Consider the following 15,673-nt stretch of genomic DNA (forward strand, 5'->3'; position numbering starts at 1 on the left):
TTGTTCAAGGGACAAATAAACAGAGAAGAGTCAAGGATATGGCTTCCGAGTTACTTGAGGGCACCTTATCAATTCTCACTGTTGATGGGAATTTCTTTGGCTTGCACAAACTAAGGGTGTATTGATTGTTCTTGTCTTTTCAATCAACATCTCAATTCTATAATTTGACAAGATTTCATGCTATTCGGTTATATACTTTCAATAGTCGTGGCAAAAATTACTTTCCTGCTGTTTCTTAGTATTATTTAGTCCCCTAGTCTATGTAGTGAGTGAGTAAGAAAGGGGAGGGCCGGCGAATTATTATTATTTTTAAAGCTTTTAAAAGCCTCATTGTCACCGTAGTTCCTCATTCAATCTGTAATAATCCTGTTAATAATGTGTTTAAAGTGGTTTAATTCACCTTTAAATATTTTTCTCTACAGGTCCCAGCCCTGTGTGATGTGACCCACATGACTAATCCCATTTAAAGGGGAATAACATGCATTAGGGAGCCCACTTTTGTGCCTCCTATTTACATCATTTTGTTTGGCAATCTGGAAAAGGGTCATTAATAGCATGAAGGCACACACTATAAAAGAGGAGGAGTGGGGGTGAAGGGGGGGAAATCAATACTTTATTTCAACATCTCCAGCATCATCTTGGTCCCAGATCAGAAGGCGTCCACTAATTCAAATTCATGCTGGAGCCTGTGACGCTACCATTAATTCCTGATAAGAAAGGACCGTTGTACTGCCTTCCTTAATCTCTGACAGATGCTTCAGCCGGATCGATAGTCTTTCACTTTTTTTGTTCCAAAGAGGAGATTGATTGCTAGGAGTTGCCTGCTGCTTGTTTCCACTTCTCTCACTCCTCATTATTGTTCCAATTAGGCATTCTCTGGGGACCCGGGGTGGGGGGGGGGGGGGGGTCATTAAAAACTACTGACACCCTGCAATTCACATCAAGCACCGGATGTTTGGGAGAACAACCTTTGACCCCAACTTATTACGATCAAGGAGTAAGACCGTTTCAAACAAGTGGATTAAGCAGGAGCAGGCTGTGGGAAGCACAGGGACGTACGACGGGGGAAGTTGCAGCTCGTGCCAGTGAGGAGGAAATAATCACAATGTTGCCTTCTCATGAATTATTAAGTAGCCCCCTGCCTCTTTTAGCTTGACTCAAAATGCTGCATTTTCATCTGTGGTCTGAAGCGGAGAGCAAGGGTGTTTTTTGGACAGCTGTATTACTGCTGATAAGCAAGACTCTGCGAGCTGATCAAGTACTGAGACAAGCATCCAGAGCAGCAGCACAGCAGCACTAGTCACTACGAGCAGTGGCAGTCAGTAGCAGCAGCAGGAGCAGGAGCAGCAACAGCAACTCTCTCGTGCCTTTTTCTTCTTCTTTGTGGAGTTGTAATCTGTTCTGAGGACAACAGCCAGAGAAGACGGGACAAGTGGATCAGGGCTGACAGCTGTCATCAAAACAACCCCAAACGCAGACCTGGCTGCCCACATGCCGATCGAATTTGTTTGCAAAATCAAATTTGCTGAGGAGGATGAGAAGCAGAAAGGCAAGCAGGATGGGGACAAGGAGAGCCTGATTGAGGAGAGCTGCTCACCCCCAGCTAAAGACCTGGTCGGCTTCGCCAACTCCAGCTCTCTCCACGGGATTAACCACATCTTTGTCTCGGGACGCCTGGGCATTCGGCAGACCCTCTGGGCACTTGCCTTTTTGGCTTCTCTGGCACTCTTTCTGTACCAGGCTGCAAAGTGTGCCATCTCTTACCTGGAGCATCCTCACGTCACCGCTCTGAATGAGGAAGCGAGCCCTGAGATGGTCTTTCCCGCTGTGACCATCTGCAACATCAACCGCTTCCGCTTCTCTGCTCTCACCGACGCCGACATCTACCACCTGGCTAACCTCACAGGTCTACCGCCAAAAAACCGGGATGGTCACAAGCCCACTGATTTGGACTATCCTGCACCAGACATGCAGGACATCTTCAACCGGACAGGACATCAGCTGGACGAGATGCTGAAGAGCTGCAACTTCAGTGGACAGAACTGCTCTGCCGAGGACTTCTCTGTGGTAAGTTGAAAAGTTTCCCAAAGTAGCTGACATACCTGTGTCTTGTCTGAGAAATAACATTTCATTCAGTGTTCATCTAAACTAAAACATTTCAGATAATGAAAACACAAGGCATTAGAAAAATAAGTACACTTATGTTTGGAAGTAAACTATTCTGAATTTGATCAATATCACAGATCCTTGGAACATAGCACTTTTCTTGTTTTTGCAAAACACCTGGAGGCATGAAAGATAATGTTGGAGTCAGCTATATACTTTAAAGATAGTGTAATTGAAATGATCTGTGTTTTAGTGTTACTTGAAGAGCCATGTGCTTTTTACTGGGAAAAGCTTAAATAAATAGGATTCAGAGCTCTGTGTCTCTGTTATGTTTCGTCATGGACAGGGGAGCAACAGTTCTCTAATGATTTCCTGTTTGAGAATGGAACAACATGGAACAACGGCTCCGGCTCCCCTGAAGATACATTTATTTTACTTTTCAAAAACACAATGTGGTTTTATGCTGCCTTCAATGACAGCAGCTGAGAGAGTACATGGCCACAAAATCACCTTTTAAAAGCTAACTTCTCTCTCCCTCACTCCCTCTCTCTCTTTCTCTGTCTGGCATTGTGGAACTGCTCCCTGGCTCTCTCAGCTCTTCTACCTTTCAGGAGGGAAGGAGTAATGTTCCACCAATGTTGTATTTCAATCTCGCTGCTGTTAAGATTAAATATTTAGAGACAGACATACATGATTATTGCATTAGCCAGATTGACTAAAAGGAATGAAACAATTTCCATAAGCTTCTCTCACATCCAGTCAGGAAGGTCCTCTCTCTCTCTCTCTCTCTCTCTGTGTGTGTGTGTGTGTGTGTGTGTGTGTTGTGTACTATTTATTAAAGCCACAGTCCTGATAGGAGATGGATTTTTTCCCCCCTCTCTCCAGGAGGAACAGGAATATGCAATTACTTTAGTGATGATAAAGTACTGGTGTCAAGTATTAATAGGGTGTGTTGAACATTGATATGCTCACCTTGCTGATACCTAAGGATTCTCTCTTATCATGGTGATTACACAGTATTAACCTTTGATATACCAAGTTACAGACCAAGGAAATAATGACTTATCCTCCCTGATTTCTGTGGCTGTTGCAATGAATAGGCAGCTTTTTTCTCTTTGTAGTATTTCTGATCCTCAGAAGAATCACTCACAGAGACATTGTATTACCCCTGACATATAGTAATGTATTGTATCATGCCAAGAAAAATGCCATGCATCCTAGGGGACCAAAAAGACGGGTAAAGATGGCAAAACACTGGCAGCTGTGGAGGTGTGATTCCAAAAGTTTGTTATGCACTCGGGTTCAAGCTACAGTATTTCTACACCAGTTGATGAGAATGTCCTCTGACACATTGACAGTCACTTCCCTCGCAGTACATTAATTAGGGGAAGATTGTGACATCCAGGAACGGGGCTGTCCCATGTCAGCTGTTGAAACCTCACTAGTTCTCTGGGATGGGGAGTGACTTCATCACAGATTAAGATCCCGTTGAAAGTTCCTTAAGTAGCTGTTTTCTCTCTGTCAGCTCTGTGATCTGCATTTGGGGGGCTGTCAGTTAGATTTGTTACAGGCTTCCTACTGCCTCCACGCATGACATGTCATTTACTGCATCCCCAAGGGCAGCAGAACTTGGAGGGAGCGTCAGTGTGAGGAGCCAACCAACCTGGGTTGGGAGCTCTGGGTGAGGGCAGGCAGGGATGGGATGTGAGGGATGTGCTCTAGCTAGCTAACAGATGTTAAGCCCAGCCACAGAGTCTCTCTCACACGGCATTTACTCCTCTTTTCATGTGTGCGTGCCTCTGAGGTGCGTGGAGCAACAGAAGTGTGCACCACAGTATGTAGCTAAGGCTGAATATTAAACTAACAGTTCAAATGCTATTAATCACACACACACTAACACACACACACACACTAACACTAACACACACACACTAACACACACACACACACTAACACACACACACTAACACACACTAACACACGCGCTCTCTCTCTCTGTACACGCATTCATTATTCTTCTTCTCATTGATTTGCATATATCAGGATTGCCTTCTTGCACAGCGTTGTGAGTTTCAATACATCATTTGGAGGACTCTAGATGTTTTGTTTAGGTAATGACTGAGATGGTGCTCAGGAGAAGTGTCTGATGAATAGTCTCATCACAAGGCCTTTGTCATTTCATTTTTGCCTAAATAAACATTCTGTCTGTCTTTATCCTTTTACTGCAGTGGGCTAAATCAGGGTCACGTAGAGTGTTTCTTGGTAGTCTTAAACAAATCTACTTTGAAACAAACGTATACACCTCACACACATGGTTATGGGCTTATCTGTACCATGTCAGATATAGAGTTGAAATGTATTCAATTTTGAGTTTGCATCCCAATATTGCACTTTACAGTATATACATCACAGAAGAGTGAAATATAACAAAACCGTTTGACATAGAAACATCGGATTTTCAGCGTGTTTTTTGAAAAATATTAATAACATCCTACCCATGAGGCCACTAGGTCATTTGACTGCAGAAAAGGGCTACTACCTTGAAACTGACATTTTGTTTCAATCTTTTTCTCTCACATAACACTTGAATGCTCTCAAGTTATACACAACACAACATTTTATTGAAGAATAAGAGTGTGTCACTGTGTGTCTGAATCGTGCGCTTTGAAATGCAATAATTGGAAAGGGAAAAAGGAATTCAAACCATGCATTTATGCTTGAGGCACTCGAGACCCCACCAAGATAGAGATACATAGCAATTTATTATACAATCTGGTCCCTAAAAGTGAAATGATTGTTGAAGTAATATAGGCATAGTTCAAAACCTGTCTTTGTCATCGAAACACAGTAGCTCCAGAACCGTATCGTCAGAAACACCTTGGATGAATGTGGACTATCAAAGACCTGTTGTTATTTTTCAGAAGATTGATTGGTGTATTTTTAGGAGCTGTTCTTCTGCATTGAAAAGAAAATGCAAAGAAAAAGGCAGCTAGTAGCATATTCGTATTGTTTTATTTTTACCGATACCCAATGTTAGCCATTCCCAGTCCATATTCAATTCACCAACCTGTTTTCCATAGAGGTCTTGTTGTTTTATATTGAATCTAAGAACGTGTTGACTGGTCAACAAATAGAAAAACAAATAGCTGATCTATTTAAGATGCGATCGTACATAATTATGCATCAAAATGATTTGTTTCCCTTTAATGCCTTTGCTGGTTGGCAGCTTTGTTTGACTAGCATTTTATGCCATTTAGTATAATCAAAAATAATTTTATTGACTCAGATTAATCAACACCAGATATAGCTAGCTCAACATGCCATGAATAAATATACACCTTTTATTTGTTCTTCTTTTTTTGTAACCTGAGGATAATTGTGTGGCGCTATCGTGTAGATCTGGCAGAGAGCCTTTGGCTTTTTAAACAGGATATTTTGGATTTGTTTACTCTCTGACGGCTCTGTTTGCAGCTGCATTATCAGATTTAGCTCTCAGCAAGGACAGAACCCTTCTGTATATATTCATGGGGTTAACTAAGTGGCATTGGACTTGTAATGGTGTGCAGCAACCTTTGAAACCTGGGTTAACGCAGTCACCATTAAAGGTCCCCCCTGTCTGCAGTTTGTAATTTCTGCATGTCCTTGTTGAGAGGCTGGTGTGTTTTAATAGATCATTGAATATTTAGTGACGTGAACCTGAATGGTTAACTATTCTTGACCAACACCTCATCTAACTCGATCAAATTATAAGTGTTGGATAATGCAAATCAATAGTATGCAGAATGGTTAGGCAAGCATGTATGGTGATGCTGTTGTTGATCCTTACCGATGCTGACAACTGCCTAACTAGAGATCTGGGGCTTTGTTCATACAAGCTCCAGTGAATTTCCTATAGGCAAAAACTCCCAAGTCAACAACAAAAGGAGGCACTCTCTACATCTGATTCCTTTGTGTCGTCCTGTGAAAAGTTTTCCCATGAACAGGTGCTCTGTGTTGTGTCTCTGTGTTGCTGGCACCCACTCTCTCCCAGGGTGGCATGTCTCTCTTGTCTTGGAGTGAGTGCTGCACATGAGCACAGGAGTATGTGAATGACAGGTCCCCCAGTGGGTTCAGCGTCTGGCATCCCCTCCCCCCCCGCATCCTTCCAGCCCCCTGATAGAGACGGAGGACTGGGGACCATGAAAGTGACCGCCTTTCTGGAGCTCCATCTGAAACAGCCTGTCAATTAGCCGTCCAGTTCCACTGCTGTGGGCCTCTCTCTCGCCAGTCTTCACAGCTTACCATGCTACTCCACATTTGATGTACAGACTCACTCTGAATTCAGAGCCCATCTTCAGTTAGGATTTGAGCAGCTCAGGAGACCAAGTTTGCATCCGTTTTTTCCCGCTAATGCACATTCTGTATAGCTATTGCTCCTACACGTGTAAAGAAATACGCCAGTTGATCCCATATCATGCTGCTCTGATGGGGAAGATGTGAAGAGTACTGTGGGTGTAACCTATTCCAGGCCTGTCCCACACACTGTCCTCTTCCTCCACTCTGCCACGCTCGCTGGAGATGAATTACAGTCAAATTGGTCGGCTGCTTTACTCGGTATGCATCATCAACATCCAATCAGATAAATCCCACCTGTGACCAGCTACTGTTTAATACAAAACCAAACAGTTTATTTTTTAGGGATTTGGCTTTTTTATCATTTCTGATCAGATTTAAAACCTCTTACCTCTGCAAGGTTTGGATCACTAGGCTGTATATGAGGAGAAGCTAGAGCTTAGGGATGGCTTTTAACTCCACGATAAAGGCTTCTAATGCTCTGGTGCAGTTAACCCCCTCTAACCCCAGGGAGTCTTTACTCACACACATTTGTCCCCTTTTGATAACTAGTACACCAAGCTGTTTGTGTGTGTGTGTGTGTGTGTGTGTGTGTGTGTACACATGCATGTTTCATCACAGGCTGAAGGACTTGGTTCAACAAGATTGATAATAACCCCTAACTTTGTGGCCCTCCCCCTTCCAATGGATCGATAAATCCTCCAGTCAGATTGCTTCCCATCCCTTAAGCCTAGTGTGACTAATTATCTGGTTGCTTTGTTTTGGGCCGAGTCTCTGCTGCATTTGTTAATGCTGCCAGAGCCAGGTTCGAGTTTGATTTTAACATTTCTATTAGTAGAAACACAGAGTTGTTGGCCGAACTCAGTCAATATGTCAGACCTTTCCTCATTTACATGTAAAGGGTGCTCCAATGGTCTAGTACTGCTAAGTATTGAACCATGAGCAGCCATTTCCACACCTCATACAATAGTGGGCTGAAAATACACTCTGCATTCTCTATATATGTTTTCAAAAACAGTGTTCACAGTCTCCATCTGAATACAGTAAGGCTGCATTCCAAATGGCACCCTATTCCCTTTGTGTGAGCAGTACTGCACTATATAGCGAATAGTGCACTAAGTAATGTGCTATATAGAGAATAGGGCGCCATTTGGGTAGCAACCTAGGTGATGATGATGATGAAAGCTGCTGACCAAAGATGCACTGTAAACTCTTTCCTTTCTTCAGGGGAGCAAGCCGTGAGAGTCTCCGAATACATTAGTGGAAAAGCTTGTGAAAAAGGAATCAAGCCTGCTTTTAGAACACATCAGATAATAGATCCGTGCCTCTCATTTCCTTTTACCAGTATCACTTAATTACTTTGAAAGAGACAGCATATTTGAACATTTCAAAGATATTTCAGTTGTAGAAACCATTGTGGCTGCGATTTGCATGAAAATGTCATTGATCACTTGGACTACCATTCAGCGGCAGGAAATGACAAGGAGCGCAAATGTCACAGTGCATATCTACCCCCAGCACTATCTGTATCTGCATGAGGAACTGCCTGTGCCTGGGATATCTGCTTGGCTGGACAATTGGCTTGTGTTCTGAATTATGTCTAATGTCACTTGGCTCGGCCACTTGCTGATCTTTCGAGTGTGGCCTGGCCCCACACTTGCATACATTATCGAGCGGAATTTCACAAACATTTTATCTACATTTTTGTGCCCATTTTACATCATTCTTTGCATATTTGCCACTATTGCTCAAAAGATTGATGCAAACCAGGTATGACCTCTATTGACACACAGTGCCATGACTGTCAGGTGTGAAATTCGGTCTTGATCTATCAGATTATAACAGTGTCCTGAAGAGGACACTGAACCTAGAACCTCTTTCCCTGTGAGAGAGGTTTGGTAAAGCCTGTGCTAAGAAATGGCTGTAACGAACTGTGGAATGGTTAATGATGGTTACATATGAGCCAACTGCAAATACACAGCCTTAGGTTGACCCCTGACCTCCAGTTTTCTTGTATAATATTTTTGGTGAGTAGGAAATCATAGAAATCCTGTTCAGTAATGTTAAAGCTTTCTGAATGATTTATGAAGTAGTGTAATGGAGAATGCCTTATGGTAATGCTCAGGACCTGTTAATGCTGATACCTCCCAGTTGCCATCGTAGCAATCCTCTGCTAAGAGCTGTGATCAAATGTGTGCCTGAAATATTCATACAATTGTGTATAGTGCTATATATAGGCTACTCTAGAAAACATTTGGCCTGATTTAATAAGCATTTAAACTATAGTGCAAAGTTTGCTCCCTTTAGTTTCAGAAGGGAATGAAACATAGTGATGATTTTGCTTTGTCCACTCCTCCCCTAACTTAGAACACCAGATTTATGTGGTGGTGCACAGTAACTGTAAATTGACATATGTTATGTTGAGTGGAAAAATAGGGATTATATATTTAAACAAAGTAAAGATGGACATAACCTTTGAAGATACTTTAGTTACTAGTACCTAACTATAATCAAAAAGGGATTGAATATATTCAAACAAAGTAAAGAGAGAATTTCTGAAGGTACTGTAGTTACTTGAACAAGGTTTTACAGTACCTTGAATAAAGTTATGCCAAGATTATTTTCATGATCGTTTATATATTTCTATTTCTGTACATAGCCTAATCTTTCCAGACAGACAATTTCCCTGTGTGCCAGCCCAGCAGGTTGTGTGGAGATGTGATGTTGACAAACCACTCGACCTTCAGGTGCACAGAACGGTCATCTGATTTATACCCCAGTGCTTGATTTGCCACCTCTCATTTTGTAATCTCATGAAGGAAATACATTACAGTGTAATGAACTGCACTAACAATCAACCAAATTACTTCCTGTTAGATTCCAATATGACTGTGTCCGTCTTGGATGTGGTGTGGTGGTCTGATCTACTTTTCCTGTCCTTTTGTCTTCTGCCTGACCAAGAGCTTTCACCTTGTGTGCATCCCAAATGGCACCCTATTCCCTATATAGTGCTCTACACTTGACACGAACCCTATAGACCCCTATGGGCCCTAGTCAAAAGGAGTGCACTATAGGAAATAGTGTGCTATTTGGGAGGCAGATTCTGGATTACCGTCTAGAGCTTTGAAGTGACATTTGTTGATATTCTGTTGATCGTGACTGGATCCAAGGTTGTGACAGTATATGATGGAGCAAGGGCATCCAGCAGCATCTTTGAAGATGGTCTTTAGTTCATTGTTAACATTCAGAAATGATTTAGATTGAACTCATATGAATCTGGCTGAAGTAGGAGGACATGTCCTTCAGAAAGAGCTATTTAGTTCTACTAATCATCCTCCTCGTATACTATTACCTAAACTAATTATAACAAATTTTTCTGATTGTACATGTTTTTTTTTGTCTTAATGAGTCAGATAAGCAGCATTCCTTGCTTTAGACAGCTGTATTTGTTGTTACTAGAGTTGTATTTGTTGTCTTTGTAATTGTACTCCTCCTCCCTAACACTGTTGTCAAGATGTATTCTGTTTATCCTAATGTATGCTTTTGAGAAGGTTTTGTGCATTTCATTGTCAATAAGGTGAAATGCGGTCCTGCTCCCTAAATGCCGTCTCCATTCAATAACCTATTACAGTTGAAACACAGCTAACTTGGCACGCATCAGGAAATGTATGCTGACATTGATCCAGCGGGGAGAGGACCTAGTGGCTCCGATTAACACTGTTGTCCCTAGAGGGAAGTCCCTTTGGCCATTAATAGCAACACTGTCCTCATGTCCTGGGTTCCCCTCATGATCATAGGAACATTCTTCTTCATGAGGACCTAAGGAGGAAGTCTAAAAGGGGGTGAAGAGATACTTGGACGTGGAAGAGACCTGCCCACCACCAAACACTGTTTCTAAACATGTGTACCAAGTGGAGAGTTTACTGGTGTGTCTCTGCTCACATCTTTATCATATTTTTCACCTTTCATATCAATATCACACCAGTTAGATACTGTAGACAAACTCCAATACACATGACTGCTTGACTTTTCTTTTAAAAGATCAGAGCAGATTCTGTGAAGACCTTGTATTTTGTTGACGGTGAGATGCATAAAACAAAACACTTATTTTAATAGCAAAATTCACAGCACTTTTGATGAGCACGCACTTGTGTGTGTGTGTGTATGTGTGTGTGTGTGTGTGTGTGTGTGTGTGTGTGTGTGTGTGTGTGCGCAGCTGATCGGAGCTCTTGAATGTAAATACCCTAATTAGAGCTTCTCCGTTTGTGATTTTCTCATCTAAAGATAAGTTAAGATTATATGTCCTTTCCTGGGCGAAGAATGTAAATCGCTTTTCCTCTAAATGCCCTTGGGACAAACAAAGAAAAGATAGATCCTTTCAAATTTGTGATCTCATCCATTTCATTACAAACACCGTGATAAGGGCATCACTTAGAATAAATATGGCCATTAATGAGGTGTGGCATCCCTTCCTGTCCATGTTTACGTGTGTCCTTGACATTCTCTCTGACTGCATCCCAAATGGCACCCTATTCCCTATATAGTGCACTACTTTTGACCAGGGCCCATAGCCTTTGCCATAGGGCTGTAGTCAAAAGTAGTGCACTATATAGGGAATAGGTTGCCATTTGGTTACAGAGCCTTAGAGTAAAGGAAGGAAGGGATAATAGTGTGCTTCGAAACAGATCTCCAAAGTCCAGGGAAGAAATAAATGTCATGCCGCTTCACTCACAAATCACCACGCTTTTTTTCCTTCGTCTTTGACCTTCACCGTCGACTCTGTTCTATGGGGAATTAACAGGATGCTAATGTTTCATTAGTATGTGTACCATAATGAAAGTTATCCCCTGAGACTGCTTGCATATTTTTCCATATTAGCTATAATGCCTCTTAACTGACAATTAATTAGCAAGTTGAGGTAATAGGCTAATATATAAATAATCACCACGACATTGAGGAACATCAGGGAAGATAATGTGCAACAGGACCTGAGATATAGGAGTGAGATGGAGATATATAGAACGAGACGTGTCATTATAGAACAAATAGTCTGCTCTTTGTGCCAAAAGAGGGCTGACAATATCATTTGTGCTCGTAAATCCAATTTAAGCTAGAATATTGATGATCTAATAGGTATTATCATACTTTCTGAAGAGAGCTTGGGGTATTATTTGGCAGCTCCTGAGGAAGCGCAATAGCTACAGATCGATATCAGCAGAGTACTATACATAACTATATTATGATTATACACTCCAGCTACAGCATAAAGGAGAGGAGAAAGGATGATTTGAATGAGCGCCACGCCCCTTGGCACAGCTTTTTCTTCCCAAAGTGGTACTCGGTGAGCTCAGTGGGAAACAGAGTGGTCAGCGAGATTGCGTCTGTCCCTTGCTGTCCACTTCTGTGCTGGACCAGCTGATTCAGGAGCTAAATTGGAGCCACCCCATGTGCCGACTTGCCGTATGCTATTGGAGTGTTCCAAATGGGGGCGTTATCTGCCTCCTTTCCTGCCCCTCTGACTAAGCTTGTAAGGAAGTCAAGCAGCTTTCCTACTCAGAGAGAGCACCTTTACACAATGGATTCACCCTTTAGTGGGTAGAAATCACAAGGCACTCACAGAACTGGACTGCCACTCACTGCTTTCTTTCTCTATATTAAGGTGCATGGTGTCTTTCAGGACAATTCGGGCCCGTTTGTGGCATGTCATGTTTGTTCATAAACAAATTTAAAAAACGATCAATTTGGAGCATAGTATGTACTTTAGAATTGGTTCGCAAATTAACAATGCATCACAAATTAATTATTCAGCCGTCCACAAGATTAATACCATGTACTTTTGCTTGAATAATTAAACTTCCTGATGGAGAAATTGAGATAAGGAAGGAAAATACATCTAAAACCTACATCGCACCAGTCAGGTAAAACGATGCTCAGGAGAGGTCACCTTTAACCACGAGCCTCGTTCAAATGCAGCTAATGTCGGAAGAAGACCTGAGATCTCTTTACACGGAATATGTATACAGATAGACACTGAATAAATAAAAGCCTTCTCTCTCTCCCAAACACTGGAATGCGTTGCAGAGGATTAGCATCTCATTACAAAGGAGTGCTGTGAATTGTGGACAAAGTGGTGTGAGGGAGAAAAAGAGGGATTGGGAGAGTTCCCTCTCTGAATATGAAAGAGGTCGTGGACGCTTGGTCCCTCCCGGGAGCTCTGGATAAACATGCATAGACTATGGATTGCACCGCAACAGAGAAAATGTCCCACAAATGGTTCTGTTATTGCGGCAAACTTGCTATCAGACATGATTACACTCCCTCCTTTGTTCCGAGGTGGTGCATCCAGGTTGGATATTTCACAGCAATGTCTCCCAACCTAAACTGTGTGAGCTGTTTGAGTAAACACCACTCTTGAGACGTTGGGGGAGAGATGTATTGGCAAAAGCTACAAATCTCCTGCTGCTGGCCAGTCTGCGTTCTGTGCCATGAACATGCAATTGCCCTTGATTCCTCTCCCCACTGATAAGTGTACATTGCCAGCCGCGCAGCAAACTACGGTAGACAAGCGGCTCGTCGACAGTAGCTACGCTGCATCTAATTCTGAAGGACACGAATACACTCTCCCTAATTTGGATACCAACTTTTTCAAGATACTGTAGTGTGTTGTGTTTATAGTTAGTTGGATAAAGCAGCCCGATGATGCAGTTCTATATCGTGGAGCTCCGCCCCATAGGGGAGCTCTGCTCCTAATGGTTTACCCTCTGCCCTAAGGCAGCAGCAGCCTGAGACAAAATTATGCACACACCTACAGCCAATAGGAGTACAGGTGTCCCTATAAGAGGGGGTGCCTCCCCTCAATCAGCCTCCCTTTTTCTTCAGCGACTGGATGACTAGACTGAAGAGCCAAGAAGAGACGAAGCACGAAGACTCAGGACGAAAACGCCGTTGATATTCCAGTCATCAACGTCGTCTAAATGAGCACACCGGGAGATTTTCCACCCCCAAAAGCTCTTTTCAGAGCTCAGTGCAGATGCACTTCCATGGCGGCCGGTGACCACCACGACTTATGTTTCGTGTGTTTGGGATCCCAGCATGCCAAGGAAGGCGTCTGCAGTCCCCCGAATTGCGCCTCCTGCGCCCTCCTTTCTTTAAAGGAGAGGAAGCAGCGTTGGGCGTTTTTCAGGGAGGACATCCCCCTTGAGGATGTGTTGTCGATACTAGCCTCTGCTTCAGAGGCGTCGTCCGACGGCGCAGACTCGGGGGAAGATGGGGATTTTGAGGAAGGGTCTGGCATTCCAATGGAACAGTCGGACCCCGTCCCTCATACTTTCAAGCCCCCCTTTCCTTTGGAGAGCGAGAGGGCTTGTAGTCCCTATAGCGAAGGGGATACGAGCTCTGAGAGATCAGAAGCTCTCTCTTTCGCTGCAGCCTCTCTGAGAGCGGATTTTCCGGGTCTCATTGAGAGAGCTTCTCAACGGCTGGCAATAGAGCTGCCCCCTCTTCCCTCCGCACCGGAGGTTGATATGATGGAGGGCGGTCCTTATTCCAGGCCAAGGAAGGCGGCAGAGCCAGTGGCTCCTGCCATGCCTTCTTTGGCTAGGTACGTTGGAGGCTCGTGGGAGGCACCTTTAGCGGCGCGTTCGCCTGTAAAAGCATATCTCCCATTCACGAGAGTGGAAGGAAGGCTTCAGGGTCAGGGAATCCCCAGGTTAGAGAGCGCCATGGCGGCATATCTCGTACCGGGTTCGAGCCCTTGGCCCTCTTCCAAGAAGGCCATGTTGCCATCCCAGAAGGACCGACTCACAGCGTCGCTGTTAGAGAAGTCTTTTGGGTTGGGAGCCCAAGCTGTAGCAGCAGCTAACAACATTGCCCTCTTGGCGGCCTCTCTGTCCCGTTTAACCACGGGTAAGACAGAGATGGCACCGGAGGAGGTGGAGGAGGCGTCCAGAATTTCTGGCGCCATACTCCACCTTACACAGGCGTCCGCAGTCTGCGCGGGGAGATCCATGGCCACTTCGGTGGTCGGGGAACGACACCCCTGGTTGTCTTTGACTTCCATGAAAGAGGCAGACAGGACGTCTCTCTTGAATGCCCCCCTCTCTGACGACGGCCTCTTTGGGGTCGCAGTCAAAGAGGCGACGGAGCGTTTTTCGAAGTTGGAGGAGGAGAAGAAGCAGTTGGCCAAGCACCTGCCGTTGGCAGGACGACTCGGCCCCCCTCCTCCCCAAAGGCCATCTACCTCCGCCCCTCTAAGTAGACCGGGATCTACGACGAGGCGGCGTAATCGGCGTCATCCGGCGGCCACGAGCAGCAAGGGAGCGGGCTCGGCCCTCCCAGCAGCTACGGTAGCCCCACTACAGCCGGCGAGGGAGGTGACGAGGACTCCGACCTGGCCCTCCAAGGGAGGCAAGAGGAGGCGTACGTGACGGGACGCGGGGGAGAGGATGGAGGACGCATCGATGGTGTCGAACGCGCCCACTGTTCCCCCCCACCCTTCGGTTGAAGGGACGGGTGCTGATGTAAATGCTTTTGTTGATGTGTTTAATAAAGAGTTGGCTCCACCTGACTTTGTCAAAAAAGAGCCTCTTTTCCATAATACGTCCGAGAGCGTTCAAATCTCACCCTCTCTTCCTTACCACTCTAAGAGCCGTTCAGCCCACCGAGGGTGCGTTGCTGAACAGGCACTAAGAGTAGGTATCCAGAAGACCTCAATCAGGTCGTCACATCACACTTCACGTATAAGAAGTGCTTTACATAGAAGGCAGCAGTCCCGGTCAGATTCTGACATGAGGACGCAGCCGCTATTTGGGGATGGCGCACTAGTACAGACTAAGGTCTCCACTAGTACGAGCCAGACCCATGCTGCGTTCACGGAGGGCCCGATTACCGCGGTCACCAAGGTGCCTAGAGTATCGGCGCCCCCAGGCATTGTAACACAGCAGCTATCTGGGGACGGCGCATTATCGCAGACCAAGGTCTCGGTTAATGCGATTCAGACCCATGCTACGTTCACGGAGGGCAGGATTACTAGCGTTATGGGTATAACCAAAGTATCAGCTCCCCTGACAGAACGAGCCAGTACTCACCACACTGAGCGTGAATCAACCCACCAGGGGTGCAGAGTTGAACACACACAGAAGGTGAAAGTTAAGAAGGTATCAAGGCGCCGCCTTGTTTTACCTCATAGAGACCTCATACTACAGACTTCTAGGAGTACTGTAGTGAAGGGCTCTGA

General features: G+C 44.5%; 1 protein-coding gene across 1 annotated transcript in view; it reads left to right on the plus strand.

Moving 5' to 3' along the window:
• Positions 1-1,473: 1,473 nt before the first annotated feature.
• LOC311143639 (acid-sensing ion channel 4-A-like) overlaps positions 1,474-15,673 on the plus strand; it is a gene marked incomplete at its 3' end in the record, with an annotated part of 148,064 nt that continues 133,864 nt past the window's right edge. The window contains exon 1 of the mRNA XM_084179507.1: positions 1,474-2,067. Coding sequence (XP_084035633.1) covers positions 1,492-2,067 — 576 coding nt within the window. The 5' untranslated portion in view covers positions 1,474-1,491. The remainder of the gene's footprint in view (positions 2,068-15,673) is intronic.

The sequence above is a fragment of the Coregonus lavaretus genome, assembly GCF_964263955.1.
Source record: "Coregonus lavaretus genome assembly, chromosome: 16".
Classification (NCBI taxonomy): domain Eukaryota; kingdom Metazoa; phylum Chordata; class Actinopteri; order Salmoniformes; family Salmonidae; genus Coregonus; species Coregonus lavaretus.